The 18,843-nt window shown below is 39.9% G+C and overlaps 1 protein-coding gene across 1 annotated transcript; it reads left to right on the top strand.

The window, feature by feature from the left end:
- The first annotated feature begins 294 nt into the window (after nucleotides 1–294).
- CD5L (CD5 molecule like) lies at nucleotides 295–16,406 on the top strand. The gene is made up of 6 exons (XM_044675021.1): nucleotides 295–322; nucleotides 1,554–1,580; nucleotides 6,049–6,363; nucleotides 7,056–7,382; nucleotides 14,285–14,605; nucleotides 15,995–16,406. The coding sequence occupies exons 1-6, from the start codon at nucleotides 295–297 to the stop codon at nucleotides 15,997–15,999; spliced, it is 1,023 nt and encodes a 340-aa protein (XP_044530956.1). The 3' UTR covers nucleotides 16,000–16,406.
- The last annotated feature ends 2,437 nt before the right edge of the window (nucleotides 16,407–18,843 follow it).

Genomic DNA, 18,843 nt, shown 5'->3' with positions numbered 1-18,843 from the left:
CAGGGCAGTAATTGAAACAGAAAGATGAAGGGAAAGAAATCTGAGTGGCAAGCTGTTCTCTTTGCATCAGCCCTCATCACTTTTCCCCCTCCTAATATGTGCTGGACTCAGCAAGCCTCAACTCTGTGCAGCTCCACCCATTGGCCCCTGATCATCTGATATATTTCAACCCAGGACCGGTTCCAGTACTTTATCTCCTATTCTCAGGCAAAGCTGAGAGCCACAAGCCACTTTCTTCGAGGTCTTCTTCTGCCATTACTCTGACCCTAGGATCATACTCATTTCATCCAAACCATGGTTCTACTCTTCTTCTGGATACTTGGTAAGTATTCTCTGTTTCTTCCTTCCTGCATTGGCTTCCTCAGTCCTCACAGCCTATAATTCTGATATAGGTTTCAAAGGAGTTCATCCTTAACTGCATTGTAGATATGGGGGACTGTTCACATAGAGAGTCCCAAACTTCTCTCCCCTTAGTTCTATGTATTTGAAATGTTTTTGCGTTTTAGACTTCCTGATCCATATTTATCTTAAAAAAGAATATATAATTTGACTACCAGATCTTTTCCTATTTTGTTTAAGAGACTTGCCCAACTTGGGTTTGGACCATTTTATTATTATTTTTTACCCTAAAGGAATTCACCCCTGACTATTCTCTATTCAGAGCAAAAAGGATAATCTGAATCACTTAGCACAATGCCTGACATATAGTAGGTACTTAATAAATGTATATCTACTGATTAACTGAGGCATGGATAGAGAGAAGCAGAGCAAAGCAATAAAAGACATGTACCTTTTTCTATGTCATTTTATTTAAATTCTTTTTTGTGGTTTTGTCCAGGCTGTTTTTTTTTTTTTTGTTTTTTGTTTTTTTTGTTTTCTGTTTTTGCTCTCTGTCCCACCTCATTCTTTGAGTTGCTGAGTCCTTCAAAATATAGAATACACTCACTTCTTCCATGATGCCTTCCCAAAGGATTTCAGGGCCCAGGAAGCTTCTTCTCCTCTGAAGAGCTATAGCACTGCTTGTCTAGTATCATTCATTTATATCAGGCATTATGTATGTATGTATGTATGTATGTATGTATNGAGAGAAGCAGAGCAAAGCAATAAAAGACATGTACCTTTTTCTATGTCATTTTATTTAAATTCTTTTTTGTGGTTTTGTCCAGGCTGGTTTTTTTGTTTGTTTGTTTTTTTTGTTTTTTGTTTTTGCTCTCTGTCCCACCTCATTCTTTGAGTTGCTGAGTCCTTCAAAATATAGAATAGACTCACTTCTTCCATGATGCCTTCCCAAAGGATTTCAGGGCCCAGGAAGCTTCTTCTCCTCTGAAGAGCTATAGCACTGCTTGTCTAGTATCATTCATTTATATCAGGCATTATGTATGTATGTATGTGTGTATATATATACATATATACAGGCCTCCCTAACTATTCTCTAATTGCCTGGAGGGCAGGGATCCTGCCTTGAGAATCTTTGGATTTTCTATGTGAACAGACTAGTGAGGACTCCATAATTGGGTTCAGTAACTACTTGATTCTCTTTTTTCTTTCCTCAGCCATAAGAACCCCATTTGGCTTCTCAGGTAAGAGCTTTTACTGAGCCCTGGGACCCCAGAAAAGTTGATTCCTCTGATTAAAGGAGAAGACAGTTTTTTGGATTTTTTTTATTTTTATTTTGAATATTTTCTCCTAGTTACATATTTCATGTTCTTTCCCTCTCCCCAAAACCCCCATGCCCCCTTTAGCCAACTCACAATTCCACTGGGTTTTTGCATGTATGATCAAGACCTAATTCCATATTACTGATGATTGGACTAGAGTTATCTTTTAGTGTCTACATTCCCTATAATATCCCCAACAGCCCATGTGTTCAAGCAGTTGTTTTTCTTCTGTTTCTCCTCCCACAGTTCTTCCTCTGAATGTGGCTAGTTTTCTTTCTCATAAGTCCCTCAGCCTTGCTCTGGATCCTTACATTGCTGCTAGTAGAGAAGTCCGTTATGTTCGATTTTACCACAGTGTATCAGTCTCTGTGTACAATGTTCTCCTGGATCGGCTCCTTTCACTCTGCATCAATAAGGAGAAGACATTTTGTTGCTTCTTGAGCTCAGGAGGTTTCAGAGCCCAGGGACAAACAAAAACAGAAAAGAGAATCTGTGCTCAATAACTTTCAATTTTCACCCCCAAGGACTCAGAAGGGAGAGAGTAGAGAGAGTGATTTCTTCTAAAACTTCCACAGCTCTTCCCCTTTCACTTCTTCTCTGGACTTTTTCAGAACAAATTGATGACTTGGCTATTTGAGTTCAGAATTTCTATGGAGTTTGTAGATGCCAGTAAGGTTAAGGTTTTCAGCCTCTCATTACTTATTAATGTGTTTTAGCCCTCATATGAGATTCTTCTAACTCACTGGGTGGTGTTTAGAGAAATACTTCTGTCTCCTCTCCAGGTCTCAGTTTCCATTTCAGTAAAATGAAAGAGTTGAATTAAAGTGATCTCACAAGTCTGTTCTAGTCCCAAGATGTCCATGAAGCTCTGACTCTTAACTCCATATTGCTTCTTTTATTTTTTGCCCGCCAGCACACTCCTGCACTCCTAGTCCCTCTGTTACTCAGTACTTTCTTCCTAGAGGACTAGATCTACCTCAGGCTACAACAATTAGAAATGAATTGTGGGGCTTAAGGAGAATGAAGTGAAAGGCTCGAGTGGGCCCATGTGGGTAATATGATGGGCAATTTCCTAAAGATGAACAGAAAGGATTCCCAAGGAGCATTGGGAACCTACCTGAAGTGGTAGAAAGAACAATAATCTAAGAGGGAGGAGAGACCTGGGATTTAGTCCTGGTGATTGAAAATCACTCCAACTCTTCTCCTCAAAAGAGAGGGGGACAAGGGAATCTTTAGTGTTATGCAGAAAATTTGGGTCCTGGCTGGCTAAGAGGCAAATGAGCGCAGGAGTAAGTTGATGGACTGGAAGGATAAGAAGCATTGTGGGACTGAAGGAATGGAAAAAGCAGCCCCAACTGGAAGAACATGGCACATATAGGCTATGGTCAGAAAGTGTTCAAGATGGTGTTCCAGTGATATTCTTTGATGTGATTGTGCTTCAGGGTTACTGGTGATAAAGGTCTCCAAAGTTGACAACATCAAGGAATGTAGTGGCTAAGGTGTCAGAATGATCATTTCCTTGGACTTTGAAAAATTGCTGTGTAGATGAGATAAAGGGTGAAATTTTCTTTTTTAAATTAGAAGGTATCATACATTTGTGGTTTTTAATTACTATATAACCTATTAATATCATTATTATTGTCTCCTTATTCAAGGGGAGAGATTTAATGGTCAGCAAAAGCAGCTTGTAAAAAAAAACCACTTTTGAATATACAAATATCTTTTTTAAAGACATCTCTCTAAGGTAGGTGGTATGATAATGAGAACTATTATCTCAATTTTGCAGATGAGCAAACTGAGAGTCAAAGAGTTTATGTGATTTGCCCAAAGTCAGAAAACTAGTAAATGATTTAAACCTAGTCATGATTTAAAATTCATTCTTTTGACTTCAAGTCCAAAATGCCTTCATCGTCAAATGTTCCCTTTGTGAAAGAATCACAGTCTCAAAACATCCACCCCACCATTTTCTGTGCTGGTCAGGGAGAAGGGAAAGCAGCTATAAAGAGTCACGGCTTCCATTTGTCCCTCAGTGTACGTTCCTAAAGACTGATACTCCAAGGCTTTGGTCATTCCTTTCCTCAACCAACAAGCCTCAAGTCTTCAGGTTCATTGGAACTGAACGTGGCTTCACTGTGAATCAAATATGACCCCCCCAGTCCCCTGAAATCAGCAGAGCATTTGCAGGGCATGGGGCAGTGATTAGAGGATTTTGAAATAGAAGGGTGTAGGGTTGGGATTAGGAATAGGGCAGAAATAAAACTCAATGCTTCCTCCTTTTGTCACCACTCACTGTGAAAGGTGTGAGCCGTCTCATATTAGTACCTGAATATCTAAGTAGTCCAAGTTGGCATATGCCAAACAGAAGCTAACTTAACCAAGAGTCAGCTTTGTAGTGTAATAGATTGAGCAGAGTTTCAAACATTCACTAGCTCTGTGATGGGGAGGGAATAAAGGAAGAAGCATTTATTAAGCACCTATTATGTACCTGGCACTCTGCTAAGTACTTTACAAATATTATTTCATTTGATCAACACAAAAATCCAAGGAGGTTGGTTCTATTATTATTCCCATTTTACAGCTGAGGAAACTGAGATAGAGATTAAGTGACTTGCCAAGGGTCACGCAGCTTTTAAGTGTTCATGTCTTGATTTGAACTCAAGTCTTGCTGACTCCAGGCCCAGTGCTTTAGCCTCTGAGCCACCTTGATGCCCCTATAACTAGGCATATCTTATCTTTTTCAGTCTCAATTTTCTTATTTGTAAAAGGCGGATAATAATATCCCTTCAGGAGCAGCTAGGTGGCATAGTGTAGAGAGTGCTGAGTCTGAAATCAGAAAGACTTCTCTTCCTGATTTCAAATCTAGTCCCAGACACTGACTAGCTGTGTAACCCTGGGAAAGTCACTTAACTGTGTTTGCCTTAATTTCCCAATATACAAAATGAGATGGAGAAGGAAATGGCAAGCCACTCTGGTAAATTTGTCTAGACATTCCCAAATGGGGTCATGAAGTGTTGGACATGACTGAAAAATGGCTAAATCAAAATAAATAATACTTCCCCTTCAGGATGGTAGTGAAGATCACATGAGATGTTTTATGTAAGACATTTTGCGAACCTTAAAGTTCTTTATAAACAGCTAGCTGTTATTCTGTGCTTAGGAAGCTCTGCTATTTCAAAGACTTGGGAAACTCCTGGGGAGGAAGCTCTTTCAATTAATGTGGGTCAGCATCTATTCAGCAACTTCTGGTCTTGGAGAATTGTCTAAGGCACTGAGAGGTTTAGTGACCCATCCATGGTCTCTGGGCCATACATATCAGAGGCAGGACTTGAACTCACTTTTTCCTGACTCACTCAAGTTTAGCAGATTAAATAGCATGAGACCACCAGGGATTACCCCCCACCTGGGTGGAGAATTCCCCACAAGAGTGGAAAATTTATTTTGGGCAAAAAGAATTTTTTTTAGAGCCTGCAAGAGATTGTGTGGTAGGGAGAGGACCTTGAATATGGCACTGGAACTGGAGTTTGGATTCTCACTTTGACATTTGACAGTCATAGAACCCTGGGAAAATCATTCAGTTCTCCAGGCTTCAGTCTCCTCAAGTCTGAAATGAATAGGTTATACTCAAAGACTACCCTCTAACTCTAAAGTTAGGATCCTCGAAAGAAAAAGACCAGGAGCCGAGCTTGGTGTTTGGGCTTGGTGCAACTGTGTCCAGGGGCAGTGAGTGGGGGACAGGATGGTGAGGATGGAGATAGGAGCTAGAGTCCTGTGGAATTTGTTGGACAAGAAGGGAGAAGGAAGTGGGGTCCAAGCTCTGACTTAACAGATAAGACTGCCCTACTTCATAATGATTGGGGTGGTTATTCAGGCAATGCCTTATAGCACAATGTTGGAGGTCCTGGGACCCAGAGGGAGACTCAAACTTCCTCACCCTCACTTATGATGGAGTGGAACATCCAAGGGAAAAAGATGGAGGAAGGGATAGTTTTCCAGGCCTTGCTGAAAGGTCATTCCTTCCTGCCTCTCTGAGTTTAGAGTTTACTAACTTTTCTTTCTCTCCAAGTTTTTCTTTCTCTATATCCTCAGACATTCCCACAGGGAGTGAGCAGAAAACCGGGGTTGAAAATATGGTGGATCTCCCTGTGGGGTAGGAAGTCTTCCAAGTGATGGCTTTCAGGTGTCCTGTGGTTTCTTTCTCCTCCTACAGAGTGGTCATCTATTTCCCCCTCAACCCAAGTAGGGTGTTGATGTCAATTACCCCATTATTTGACAGCTTGACCATGGGGTAAAAGTTCCTAGCTATGGTTCTGGGTGAGTACCTTCCCAAATCTGTCCTGTGGGATTATTTTTGAGGTCTCTCATCTCCTCCCAATGATCTGGCCCTTTGCAGACCCCCTTTATGGTGTGCGCTTAGTGGGAGGCCAAAACCGTTGTGAAGGCCGGGTAGAGTTGTGGAAGGATGGGCAATGGGGCACTGTATGTGATGACCACTGGAAGAAAGAAACAGCGGCTATGGTATGCCGAGAGCTGCAATGTGGACCAGTTATGAAGACTCCTGTTGGCAGACTCTATTCACCAAAAGCTGAGAAAGATCAGCACATTTGGAACCTGATTTGCCAAGGAACAGAACAGACACTGGCAGAATGTGAAGAAGATGTTGTAGATTGTGATAATCATGAAGAAGATGCAGGGGCAGTCTGTGAAGGTGAGTTATTAATGATCACCTCAGGGCTTTCAGTGACCTTGGACTTAGTAATGATAATAACAACAATAATAACATTGATAATAATAATAATAAACATCATAATTGTGCTTTTAAGATTTACAAAGTGCTTTCCTAAGATCAGTCCTATAGGGTAGGTAGCAAGAAGTTATTACTATCTTCATTTTATGGTTGAAGAAACAGAGGTCCAGAGAGGGTAAGAGACTTGCTGATGGGCATCCAAATTATCTCTAATTTGTCCCATTTAGTCTTAAGACTATGATCCTATCTGTGTGGTCACAGACCATACACTTAGAGTCTCTTGTCCTTAATTTTCCCTTTCGTGAAATGGAGAGGATGGACTAAATGCCCTCCATGATAGCGTCTAGTTCTTCTTCCAGCAATGTGGCTAGGTGATTCACCACTTTTGTTTTTATTATTTGAACCCATTGTTTTTAAGTCTTTAGAGAGACACCATCATCCATCACCTGACAGACTTTGGCCTAAATTGTTTCAGTCTTCAAAAGGAGGATATTATCCACCCCTACCTTATACAACTGTTGGGAGAAGCCAGCAAAATAATAGATGTAAAAATGCCTTGAAAAGACAAAAAAATATGTAAATTGTTGCTAATAAACAGACTCAGGATTGAAAACCTAACCTCTTAGATGCTTTTCATTGTCTTATTTTTTAAGTCCCCCTTCATTTAGAGGGAACCCGACTGGTTGATGGCCCTGGACCCTGCACTGGCCGAGTGGAAGTGAAATATGCTGGGGAGTGGGGCACTGTGTGCAACGAAGGCTGGAACCTCCGAGATGCCAAGGTGCTGTGTCGGGAGCTGGGCTGTGGGAGGCCCTTGCTGACCAAGAGATCTTGTGAAAGGGATCAGCAGGGCAGAGGAGAGATCTGGCTGAGCCAAGTGGAATGCCAAGGATCTGAAGCATCCCTGAGGGACTGCCCGGCTGCACCAGTGGGAGAGAACAACTGTACCCATGATGATGATGCCTGGGTCCAGTGTGAAGGTAATGCTTGGGAGCCTCAGATCCAACTCTGGTTAAGTCTAATTGAATGAATCCAGTATGTTTTGGGAATCATAAGAGAATGGGCACTTAGTTCTCTCCCATTAGAAATGGAACACTTTGCTCTCAGAAGAAAGCAGGATCTGTTCATGGTAGCTGCTGAATGGCATGAAGTCCAAACTTGTTATGTATTAACTAAGTCAGTTTGGAATTAATTGTTAGGGTCTACTTTAAGTATTCTTGCAACAAATTGTTCACAAGAGATCAGCTTCTCTCAGCTCCCCAGAAAGTTTTTTGAGTCTCTTTAAAGAAACATTTGCAAGAAGTCAGGGAATCTTTTCTCCCAGCTCAGGGGTTTTTGATATGGAGTCTGTGAACTTGTCTTGTTTTTATTTGTTTGTTTAATGTTTTGATCATTAATATTTCAAGATCACTGATTTCCCTTGTTTTCCTATATATGTTAGTGTATGCATTTAAAAACCTTATTCTGAGAAAAGATCCCCAGATTTCACGAGAATACTAAAGGGGTCTATGACACAAAAAAAGTGAAGAACCTGTCCCAGCTGAACCCCAAATAGAGTCACTCACCTCTGAGGTTGTCATTACTTTCTTTTTAATGGTCTCCATACCCCTAGAGCATACCTTAAAGTGCTATTATGTTATTATTATTATTATTATTTCACAAGGTTCTTCTGAGGATCAACTGAGATTATACAAAAAACATGTCACCAAAGTTGAAATACTATATAAATGCTAGCTATTTATTATTCATTCAAGCAAGACAACCAGTTTTAAGCTTGTGTCAGAAAAAGAGAATAGGAATTCACTTCAATGTATTAGACTGTTACTAAAGCTTACTGTCTTTAAAGCACTATACTCTGCTACGGGGGAATCAGACATGGGGTTTATGAGATCACAATCTATTTGAAGGAACATGACACATACACCAACAACTAACATAAAACACAATGTATAATAATCACCTAAAAGAAGTAAAAAGTGCTGGGTGAAGTCTGAAGGGGAAAATGTCATTACTAACCACAGTCTGGTCCCAATTAGTACAAATAATGAATCCTCTGAAGTGGTTGCACCATAGAAATACCCACTACACATTTTCAATGGGCTGAAATCATCCACCATATCTTACATAATTAAACTTTGAATACATGTGACCACTTCAGGGGATTTATTATAATAATTAGGACTCAGCTGTAGGCAAAATAGAGACAGCTTTCTAGAGCATTTGGGTTGGAAGATGGTATTCCAGCAAAGGTCTGTCCCAGCTGAACCCCAAATAAAGTCACTCAATTCTAAGGTTTTCATTACTTTATTTTTAATGGTCCCTATGCCCCTAGAGCAGGGGTCCGCAACGTATGGCTCTCAAGCCATAGCTGGCTCTTTTGAGGGCCAGATATGGCTCTTTCTGCAGGAGCCATAAAGTCAATTTTTTTTCAGGCCCAGTTACAGGAGCGCGCACTGTGAGCACTATACCGCTGGAGCACTGTGAGCACTATACGGCTCTCACGAAATTACATTTTAAAAAATATGGCGTTTATGGCTCTCATGGCCAAAAAGTTTGCCAACCCCTGCACTAGAGCATGCCTTAAAGTACTATAAAATGGTATGGGCAGAGGACAGAGACAAAGGGACAGAATCACTGAAATCTGTAGTTGAAAGAGTTTGTAGCTCCCATTTTTTTGATCCCACACTTTAACAACATATCTCCCTCCAAGATGCATGACAAGTGAACAGGTGATAGTTCAACCTCTGCTTGGAGACCTCCCATAAGCAAGAACCCATTTCTTCTCAAAGTGGCCCATTGTGCTCTGGGATAGCTTTAATTGTTAGGAAATTTTTCCTTACATTAAATCTAAAATTGACTATTATGAATTTCTATCCATTGCTAGTTCTGCCCGCGGGAGCCAAGCAAAACAGTCTAACCCTTATTTTATATGACAGCCTTTTAAATACTTGAAGATTGCTATCTTGTCCCTACTGAGTTTTCTCTTCTTTATACCAAATATCCCTAGATTCTTCAACCAATGATCATCATATGACATGATCCTACAGGGTGTCTTGTTACCATCCAGACTGTCTTTTTCTGAACAATTTCCATTTTATCAATAATCTTCCTAAAATGTGGTGCTCAGACTAGATTATAATACTCCAGATATGTTCCACTAAGGCATAATACAGAGAAATTATTGCCTCCCTACTCCTAGACACTAAACCTTTCTAAATGTGGTCCAAATTTGCCTTATCTTTCTTGGTTGCCATTTCATAATGTTGACTTTTATTGAGTTGACAATTCATTAAAACCCCTAAATTTTTTTTTGGTCTTCTCCATCCTGTAACTGGAATTAAAAAAAAAATCAAAGTGTAAGGCTTTGTATTTGGCCATAAAAATAACACATTTCGGCTAACCTCTAAACCTTTCAAGATCTTTAATACCTTCCACATTTTTGAACCACACTGAACCTATAGTCTGTCAGTAAGCATTTATTTAGCACCTATTATGTGTCAGGCCCTGTGCTAAAGTACTATAGGTACAAAGAAAGGAAAGACTTAGTCCTTGCCCTCAAGAAGCCACAATCTGATAGGGGAGACAATAGGCAAATAACTATATATGGATGAACCTCAGACTGATTAAAGAGGAAACATTCAACAAAGGGAAGGCACTACAAAGAAGGAAGATTTGGATAGATGTAGGGTTTGGCTGAGATTTAAAGGAACCCAAGGAGTTATTATATTATGCAGTTTCATATAGCTATAGTATTCAGGATTGAAATGATTAAAAGAAAAAACTCTATCTTTAATCCTTTTAAAATGTTATTAAAGAGAAAACAACTGGAGTTTCCCTCAGCTGAAATTAACTAACTCTCCCTATCCCCCACTACTCTGAATTTCCTCCGATTCAAAGTTCCCTCCTAGGCGAGGGATTGGTCATTATATAGACCAATCCTGCTCCCGGAAGTAGGGGGCGTGGTCGCCCTTAGCACAGGATTGGCCCATTCCAGACCAATCCCACACCAGGAAGTAGGAAGGAGGGACACCTGGAGCTCGCTGGAGGATGCAGTTCCCCCCAACACCCCCGCCACAACATTTTCAAACCTACAGGATTATAGAATTTTTAGAGTGTACTAGTATTAAGTAAGAAGTTAAGAACATTGAACTTTACTTATAAGTCAATAGGGATCCGGTGAATGGAATGATATTTTTGTTGTTTTTAACAAAGGAGTAATATGAAATCTGTTTATGAAGAAGACATTTCTGGAAGCTTAGAGAATGGATTGGAGGGAAGAGATAATTAATGAAAGCAAAAGAGCCTGATAAAGAAGTTATTGAAAAAGCCCAGTCAGGTGGTCATGAGTGTCCATACTAGGCAACTATGCTAGGAAAAAGAGAATAGGACAGATACAAAAAGTGCTCTGGAGGTAAAATCAACAGGCACAAATAATTTGTGGGAGACCAGGGAGAGGGAAGAGTCAGCGGTAAATGGCGGTACCATAGGCAGAAACTGTGAAGTCAGGAAGAAGATGTAAGCTCCCAGAGGGTTTATATCTCTAGCATTTTGGATAGTGGCTTATGCTTAAAACGTTTGCTAAATCAATGAATAAAAGGCAAGTTTAGGGAGAAAAAATAATATGCTCAGCTTTTGAGATCATCTGCTAGTTTCAAATCTATATGATTGTTCCATAGTGTAAAGCGTTGGTCCCCAAATCCTGAGAGCTAAAACTTGATTGGGTAACCAGGTGGTGCAATGAATAGAGTGCTAGGTCTGGAGTCAAGAAGACCTCTTTGTGAGTTCAAATATGGCCTTGGGCACTTCCTAGAACTAGACTGTCTGGTGCACCCCCATAATATGAATAAATGAATGAATAAATAAATAAATAAAATAAGATAAAGAAATTGAGGCACAGAGAGAGGAAATGATTAAGCTGAAGTCACACAGTGGCAGAACTAAGACTAGAATTCAAGGCTACCTCCCTCCTTGTCTAGTACTATTTCCACTGCCCTTTGCTCTCTCTGCCTAATCAGTCCCAAACAAGATCATAACCATAACCTCACTCCCTGGAGATCTATGGGCTACATGGGTCAACTAGGCAAATGTGTTCTCTATATAGAGATGTGAATCTCAGGTTCTGAGGAAAGTTCACACTATAGATAATAGAGGATATGGACTTAGGCATTGACTGCATAGAGGCATTTGTTAAAAGAGGGCAAGGAAGAAACTATCAAAGGAGTGAGAAGAGAAGAGGTGTGAGAGCTGGTCTGCACATGAGTTCATTCCCAGATGTATTGAATCCTTGATCTAGCCAGGGGCTATAAAATGAGACTTTTTCATATAAGCCTTGATAAAAACAAAAGTAGGAAGAGACATCTGTTCTATGGTGTTTCCCAAGGACAGATACCAAATGCCTTTGAGTCATCTGCTGGTTGAAGATAATTTCTTTGACCAAGAATTTCTCAAGATCTAAAAGTTGATTGGGCAGGTAGGTGGTGTAGTGGATGGAATGTCAGGCTGGAGCCAGGAAGACTCATCTTCCTGAGTTCAAATCTGGACTCAGATATTTACTAGCTGTGTGACCCTGATTACTTTACCCTGTTTATCTCAGTTCCTCATCTGTAAAATGAGCTGGAAAAGGAAATGGCAAACCACTCCAGTATCTTTGCCAAGAAAACCCCAAATGGGGTTACAAAGAGTCATAACATGGCTGAAAAATCTGAACCCCCCAAAACCCCCAAACAAACTTGATTGTTTTCATCCTAATTAAGCTTTTCTATTTAATTGCACATCATGGGAAAATTTTCATCTTAGATCTCTTTTATTATAATTAACATGTTTTAATATATTGCAATTATATTTATTACTGGGAAGGAGTCAGGGAAGAAAGTGGGACATGGAAAGAAAAACAATGGAGAGAGAATAGAAAAGAAAACTTGGAAAGCAGTCAAAGGAGAAGTGTGAACTCTATTCTCTACCCAGCCACTTCCTCCTGAGCTCTGGGAATATTCAGGTTATATAGAATGGGGTTTTATTAGGGAAAAGAAGTCCCCCATACTAGTTGGAAGCTCTGGGACTATCATATGAAGATTTTTCCAGTGGCTAGAATTGAATTGAGTGCTGTAGGGTAAATGAAGAATCTGCTTGTGGGACCATGTGTATTGAGAAGACTAGTGCTATAGAAAGAACATTTCAGAAGGAATCAGAACAACTTGGTTTGACTACTGCCTACTCTGTCACATAGTACTTATGATCTTGGGCAAATCACTACATTTCCTTGGGCTTGTGTTTCCTCAGGTGTAAAATGTTAATATTCTCTGGCTTAATACTTCATAAGAGTTTCATAAGATTTAATCTGGAAGATACTACTGGTCCAGTAGTTAATCTTTTTGGTCTCATGGTTCCTTTGCCCTCTTAAAAATCATTATTCCCCCTTTTCCCAAGAGCTTTTTAAAAAATATGACTTCTATTCATTGATATTTATCAGAATAGAAATTAAAGTATTATCATGAGAATATAATTAGTAGTATTATGAGAATAGATGAAAGGGAGTTATCATAATAGAAATAAAACCACCTTAGTATTATTATGAAAATTGTTTTGATCTCATGGTATCTGGAACACATGTTGAGAAACTGATCTAATTCAATCTCCTAATTTAATTAATTAGAAAATTGAGGCAAGCACCCTCTTCTGTGCCATGTGTTTTATAGGTTTGATCCTCACAATAACTAGCAAGCTGAGACAAAAAGTAACTTTTTGGTGTAGTAGAGTGGGCACGGTTTCAAACACTTACTAGTTAAGTGACATTGGGAGGGAGAGAGAAAAGGATAAAACATTTATGAAATGCCTGCTACATGATAGACCCTGTGCTAAGTTAAAAAAATATTATCTCATTTGATCCTCTCAATAATTCTGGGAGGCAAGTTCTATTGTTATCTCCATTTTACAGATGAGAAAACTGAGGTAAACAGAGGTTCCATGACTTGCCCAAGGTCATTCATCTAGCAATATTGTCCAATGTCATATTTGAACTCAGACCTTCCTGATTCTCAAGGCTCTATCTGTTATGTTACCTCTCTTCCCCAAGATGTCTTGTTACCTAAATGCCCTCCCAGAGGGGCTGTTATTTGCTCAAGATCATATATTTGGCAAAGAGCAGAGCTTAGGTTCAACTATAAAGCTAATTGTTTGCCCACAAGTCTGCTTTTATTTTTATCTCTGATTTCCTATAAAATTGAGATAAGAATATCTGATCTGCTTATTATTTAAAAGACTGTGGGTATTACAGTGGAAACAGCTCCTTGTTTGGCAACAGACGGTCAGACTTTGAATCTAGACTGTTACTACCTTTGTCATTTGGGCAAGTACCTTAAGTTTCCTGAGCTTTGGTTTCCTTATCTATAAAATGTAGGGTTAAAAATTAGGTTGTTTCTAATCTGCCTTTCAGCCACAAATCATGTCTCTGACTTGTGACTACTTCACAGAATTATGAGGATCTAAAGAGGTACTGAATGTGAATTTGCATTAGAAATATCAGCTACTTTCCTAGGTTTCTTTCAGCTATAAGTCTTAGAATCCTATTGTTATGGAGAAAGGAAGAAAGAAAGAAAGAAAGAAAGAAAGAAAGAAAGAAAGAAAGAAAGAAAGAAAGAAAGAAAGAAAGAAAGAAAGAAAGAAAGAAAGAAAGAAAGAAAGAAAGAAAGGAAGGAAGGAAGGAAGGAAGGAAGGAAGGAAGGAAGGAAGGAAGGAAGGAAGGAAGGAAGGAAGGAAGGAAGGAATCTAAAGTTATTAAGGGAAAGGAGAATCTAGTGGAGAAAAGAAAAATGGGCCCAAATATGGCTGCAGGGGTTCAGGGGTACAGTATCCATTTTTCACTCAACTCTCTCTTCTTTCCCAGAACTGTTTGCCTTGAGGCTGGTGGATGGAGGAGACAAGTGTTCAGGTCGTGTGGAGGTGTTTCACAAGGGCTTTTGGGGTTCTGTTTGCAACGATGGCTGGGGAGAAAAGGAGGATCAAGTGGTTTGCCAGGAGATGAAGTGTGGTAAGGCCCTCTCCCAGAAGCCCAGAACCAGAAAGAGGTTTGGCCTTGGGAAAGGACCCATCTGGTTGGATGATGTCCGCTGCAAGGGGAAGGAGACATCCTTGGAACAATGTCGACACCGCCTCTGGGGCCACCATGACTGTACTCATAGGGAAGACGTGTCCGTGGTCTGCTTTGGTATGCTTGAGGACTAAAGGGAGTCTAGGCTGGGGTGGGGGGTTACCTTCTCAAGCTCAACTTGACCCATTCCTTCACCCCCAGAATGCTTAACTCAATGAGCACATTATCCCTTTGTTGCCAGTCCATTGGTTTTCATTGAGCCTCATGAATGTCCAGGGGGAGGAAATGATAGTAAAAAAAAATAATCAATACAGGTTGTTTGGTTCCCCACTTTCTTTTTACAGATGAAGAAACTGAGGTATATAGAGAGCAAATGATTAACCTGAAGTCATACCGTGGCAGAGCTAAGATTAGAACTCAAGTCTACTTCCCTCCTTGTCTAATACAATTTCCATTGCCCTTTGCTTTCTCTTCCTAATCAATCCCAACCAAGATTAAGAGAAAGAGCTATAACACCACCTCCTACTCCTTGGAGGTCCAGTTGGTTCATGGGCTACATCTAGGAGAGATCCTTGGATCATATTAGAAAAACTTAGTTCCCATTTTGGTAGCACAGAAATTCCCAGGGCAATGAAGCAGAGCTCCCTAACCACAATCCCCCAAAGTCTCCAATAGCTACTGAATGATTTGAAGAAAGGCTCTGTGTGAGAAGATTCTCAATTTCCAGTTCCTTGCCTCTCTGGAGACTTCTCTCCAGTAGTAATAGAAGGGCAAGCATAGGGCTTAAAGTATATAAAGGTGGGGAAGAGGCAATCAGGATCCACTTCCTCCTTGATGATATTCCTTATTTTAAAGATTAGATCAGGTCAGATTGATGCTTGGGAACTCTGAATCACACATCCAGTTCTTGGAGCTAGAAATGAACTTGTTATGATAACAAGAAGTCATTTTTTATATCTATATAGTCCTTTAAAACTTTCCAAAGTGTTTACCTTACAAAAATCTTGGGAGGTGAATAGTGCCAGTATTATTTTCTTCATATTACAAATGAGAAAATTGAGGCTTAGTAAGAATAAGTGAATTGTCCCAGATGGATAATTTATAATTATTTCATTAGGCAAGGAAGGGTATCCTGTAGGTTCTGTATTACTTCTGTTTGGATATGGCATCGATGGAATGAGAGCAGTGAGTAGGGACTTCAAGGGTGGCATCCTCTTTCCTATACTGACCTAGTCTTCCTTAGACTCCCAGAGAGCAATCCACAAGGACTTAATGAATTTCAAAGTAAAAAGAAACTGAGAATTCATGTCATCAGACATTTGTCTCTCTCCTTAACACATACCCACCTCCATTTTACAGATGAGAAATAGTCTCAGAGAGATTAGGCTACCTGAAATTCAAACTCATGCCCTTTGCCTCTCAATATAGTACATCCCCCATCCAACTGATTCGTCCCCTAACTCCTCCTCACAACTCTTTTATTTACTTTTTTTGTCTCCTTTCCAGGATAAAGTAGGACCCTTTTTTTGGGAGCCTTCAGTCCAGCTCAGTTCTAAGAATGTCTCCTGTCAGGTCTTGTGGATTCCATCTCTCCCTTGGTTGCTGATGAACCAGAAGGCTTTATCTGTTTCTCCTTCACTCCTACCAAGTTGTCTCTCAACCTGGGCTGTGGAATCTGCCACCCTGAGAGCAGCCCTTTTATTCCTTCCTGAAAATATAATGTGCGAGGACAGAGGAAGGACAAAGCTGCCAGGGAGCTGAGCTCCTATCATTTCTAGTCTCATCTCACTGCAAACTTGCCACCCCAACTTTCCTCTTCTCTCTTTGACCCACCTTGGATTCTCCGGTTCTATCTGGTTGGCACTTTTCCTTCTGAGTTTTCAGAACAGGACTAGTGTTTATGAATTAATAAAAGCATCAAAGGAAATTGAGTATTAGCCTCTTTTGTATAGAATATGAGAAGAAACTATTTTCTTAGAAGCATTTTTAGAGCTTTTAGCTCAACTCAGAGCTTTGGTTCTCATCTTAGTAGGATTTCTCACTTGCCCCTGGACTCTTAAGAGTTTTCAGTCTTAGTCTTTCAGCCTTAGTCAGAAGGTAGTGGGTGCAGCTGAGTAACTCAGTGGATTGATAGCCAAGTCTAGAGACAGGAGATCTTGGGTTCAAATCTGACCTCAGACACTTTCTAGGTGTGTGACCCTGGGCAAGTCACTTTGCCTAACCCTTACCGCTCTTCTGCCTTGGAACCAATACACTGTATTGATTCTAAGATGGAAGGTAAGTGTTTAAAAAATAAAAGAAGGTAGGCCTTTGGGTTGGAGTGAAATATTTACAGGGGTACAGATCATCTCCTAAATTCCAGAACTGGTTTATTCACTCTGAAAAACATTTGTGCTGCAGTTATAATAAACAATTCTTCCTCCTATTTGTATATATCTTTTGAACCACTTTTTAAAACTGCAAGGGTTCTTTATTAAAAAAAAATTAACTTTTACTTTCCATCTTAGAATTAAAACTGAATATTGGTTCCGAGGCAGAAGAGCAGTAAGGACTAGGTAAATGGGGTTAAATGCCTTGCGTAGGGTCACAGCTAAGAAGTACTTGAGGTCACATTTGAACCCAGAATCTCATGTCTCTAGGCCTGCCTCTCAATCCACTGAGCTACCTACCTTCCCCAGCATGCAGAAGTCTTTTATCTAGGTTCTTTAAACTTTTTTTAAAAAAAAAATAACTTAATAACTTTATTTCAATATAATTTATCTCTTTTGTAACCCTACATATTTTATGTTATGTGATGTTATAAGGGAATTTGGAAAGATGTTATGGGGGATTTGGATGGATGCTATAAGGGACTTGGAAGATAGGTAATATGGGTTGCAGGTATATATATATATATATAATAGAGAGGTTGAAGCTGAAGCTAGGGGTATTAACTGGTGGGATCAGGGAACAAGACAAGGCAAGGGATCCAAGGCTGGAGATAATCAAGTGAATATACTAGGTAATAGAGAAATTAAGGCAATATAGTGGATAAGGAAGGTTCAATGATGAAGGATGGCAGCTTAGGAGGTAGGAGGAAATGAGGGAATGTCTGAAGTCAGGGAGTATAACACTGAGGTAACAAGGATTTCCAGAGAGAGGAGGAATTTATCTAAACAGGCTATCAGCAGCAGCATACAGACTAGGATTTAGACTAAAGACACACTGAAGGGAAATAGACTGATTGAAATTAACTACAGGCTTTAGTTAATTTCACAGGAAGGGACTCATTTTGAAGTTACACCTCCTTCAAGATGGATACCCCATTTCCCTCAAACCCAGAGTATGTTGATTCTATTCCTCTTCTTCCCTTTCTTACTAATTAACTGACAAAGTAACTAAAGGTTTGTTTAAACACAAAAGGGGTTTATTGTCTTCTCAGGTTAAATTGTCAGGTAAAAGGATTAACAGAAGCCCTAACAGTTGCTTAAAGAAACCTCAGGTGGGGGAAGGGAAGCAGAAATGGAGTTTGAGCAAGGTTCTGTCTTGACTCAACTCTCAAGGTGATTTGAAATCAAAAGGGATTATGATGATGACTACCAAACCTCTCTAGATAAAGTACTGCAAGAGTAGAGCTGAACTCTCACAGATTTGAAACTACTCTCTGATTTCAATCTCCTTATTCACTCCTATCTGACATTTAGGTAAGGGAAAGGAAGGTAGTGAAATGAGGTAGGATATAGAGATTCAAAGGGTTTATCTAAATTAACAAATCTCAAGTAACACTCCAAAGCTAGGCTAGGTTTTCAATCTCCAGAAAGGAGAAACAGGATCTCAGCTGGCCCTGGTTCTCTCCATGAGGTCCCAGGTCCAACTGCCCCTCTCTCTCAAGATTCTAAACTCCTAAGTGACATAAGAACTCAGCCAAAGCCTGCAAAACTGCTATGTCCCCCCTCTCTGTACTACAGTATTTAAAGACATCTTGAGGAATCTGTAGGTTTCCCCAGATTGCCAAAGGAGTCTTTACACAAAAAAGTTAAGAACTCCTTATTAGAGATAAATGAGGAGATAAAGATAAAGATAAAGGTAAATTGAGTAAATGTAGCTACTCTGCAAATATCCATTGGTCTATTGGATGAGCCCAGAAGATAAATAAGAAGAGGAACAATCAGAAAAAAACTCAGGGGATGAGAGGATTTGACCCTAAAAGATTCTCCCTACTGCCTTGGGACAATCTACAAATAAAGATATCTCCTAAAAAAAATCTCAGAATGTTGGTAGGGAAACTGAGGCAACAGGTGAAACTCTCTCCACTTTTGAAAATGCTGTGAGCCATCGTCAGCACACATCATCACATCTAGCCTTGCCTCATGACA

The sequence above is a fragment of the Gracilinanus agilis genome, chromosome 4, assembly GCF_016433145.1.
Source record: "Gracilinanus agilis isolate LMUSP501 chromosome 4, AgileGrace, whole genome shotgun sequence".
NCBI lineage: Eukaryota > Metazoa > Chordata > Mammalia > Didelphimorphia > Didelphidae > Gracilinanus > Gracilinanus agilis.
The sequence above is the reverse complement of the archived record's forward strand: the minus strand, read 5'-3'. Positions and strand labels throughout refer to the sequence as shown.

Coding starts and splice junctions, on each gene's coding strand:
- CD5L (XM_044675021.1), top strand. CDS start 295: ATGGTTCTACTCTTCTTCTGGATACTTG. Junction 323..1,553: donor ACTCTTCTTCTGGATACTTG/GTAAGTATTCTC, acceptor TTCTTTCCTCAG/CCATAAGAACCCCATTTGGC. Junction 7,383..14,284: donor TGCCTGGGTCCAGTGTGAAG/GTAATGCTTGGG, acceptor CTTCTTTCCCAG/AACTGTTTGCCTTGAGGCTG.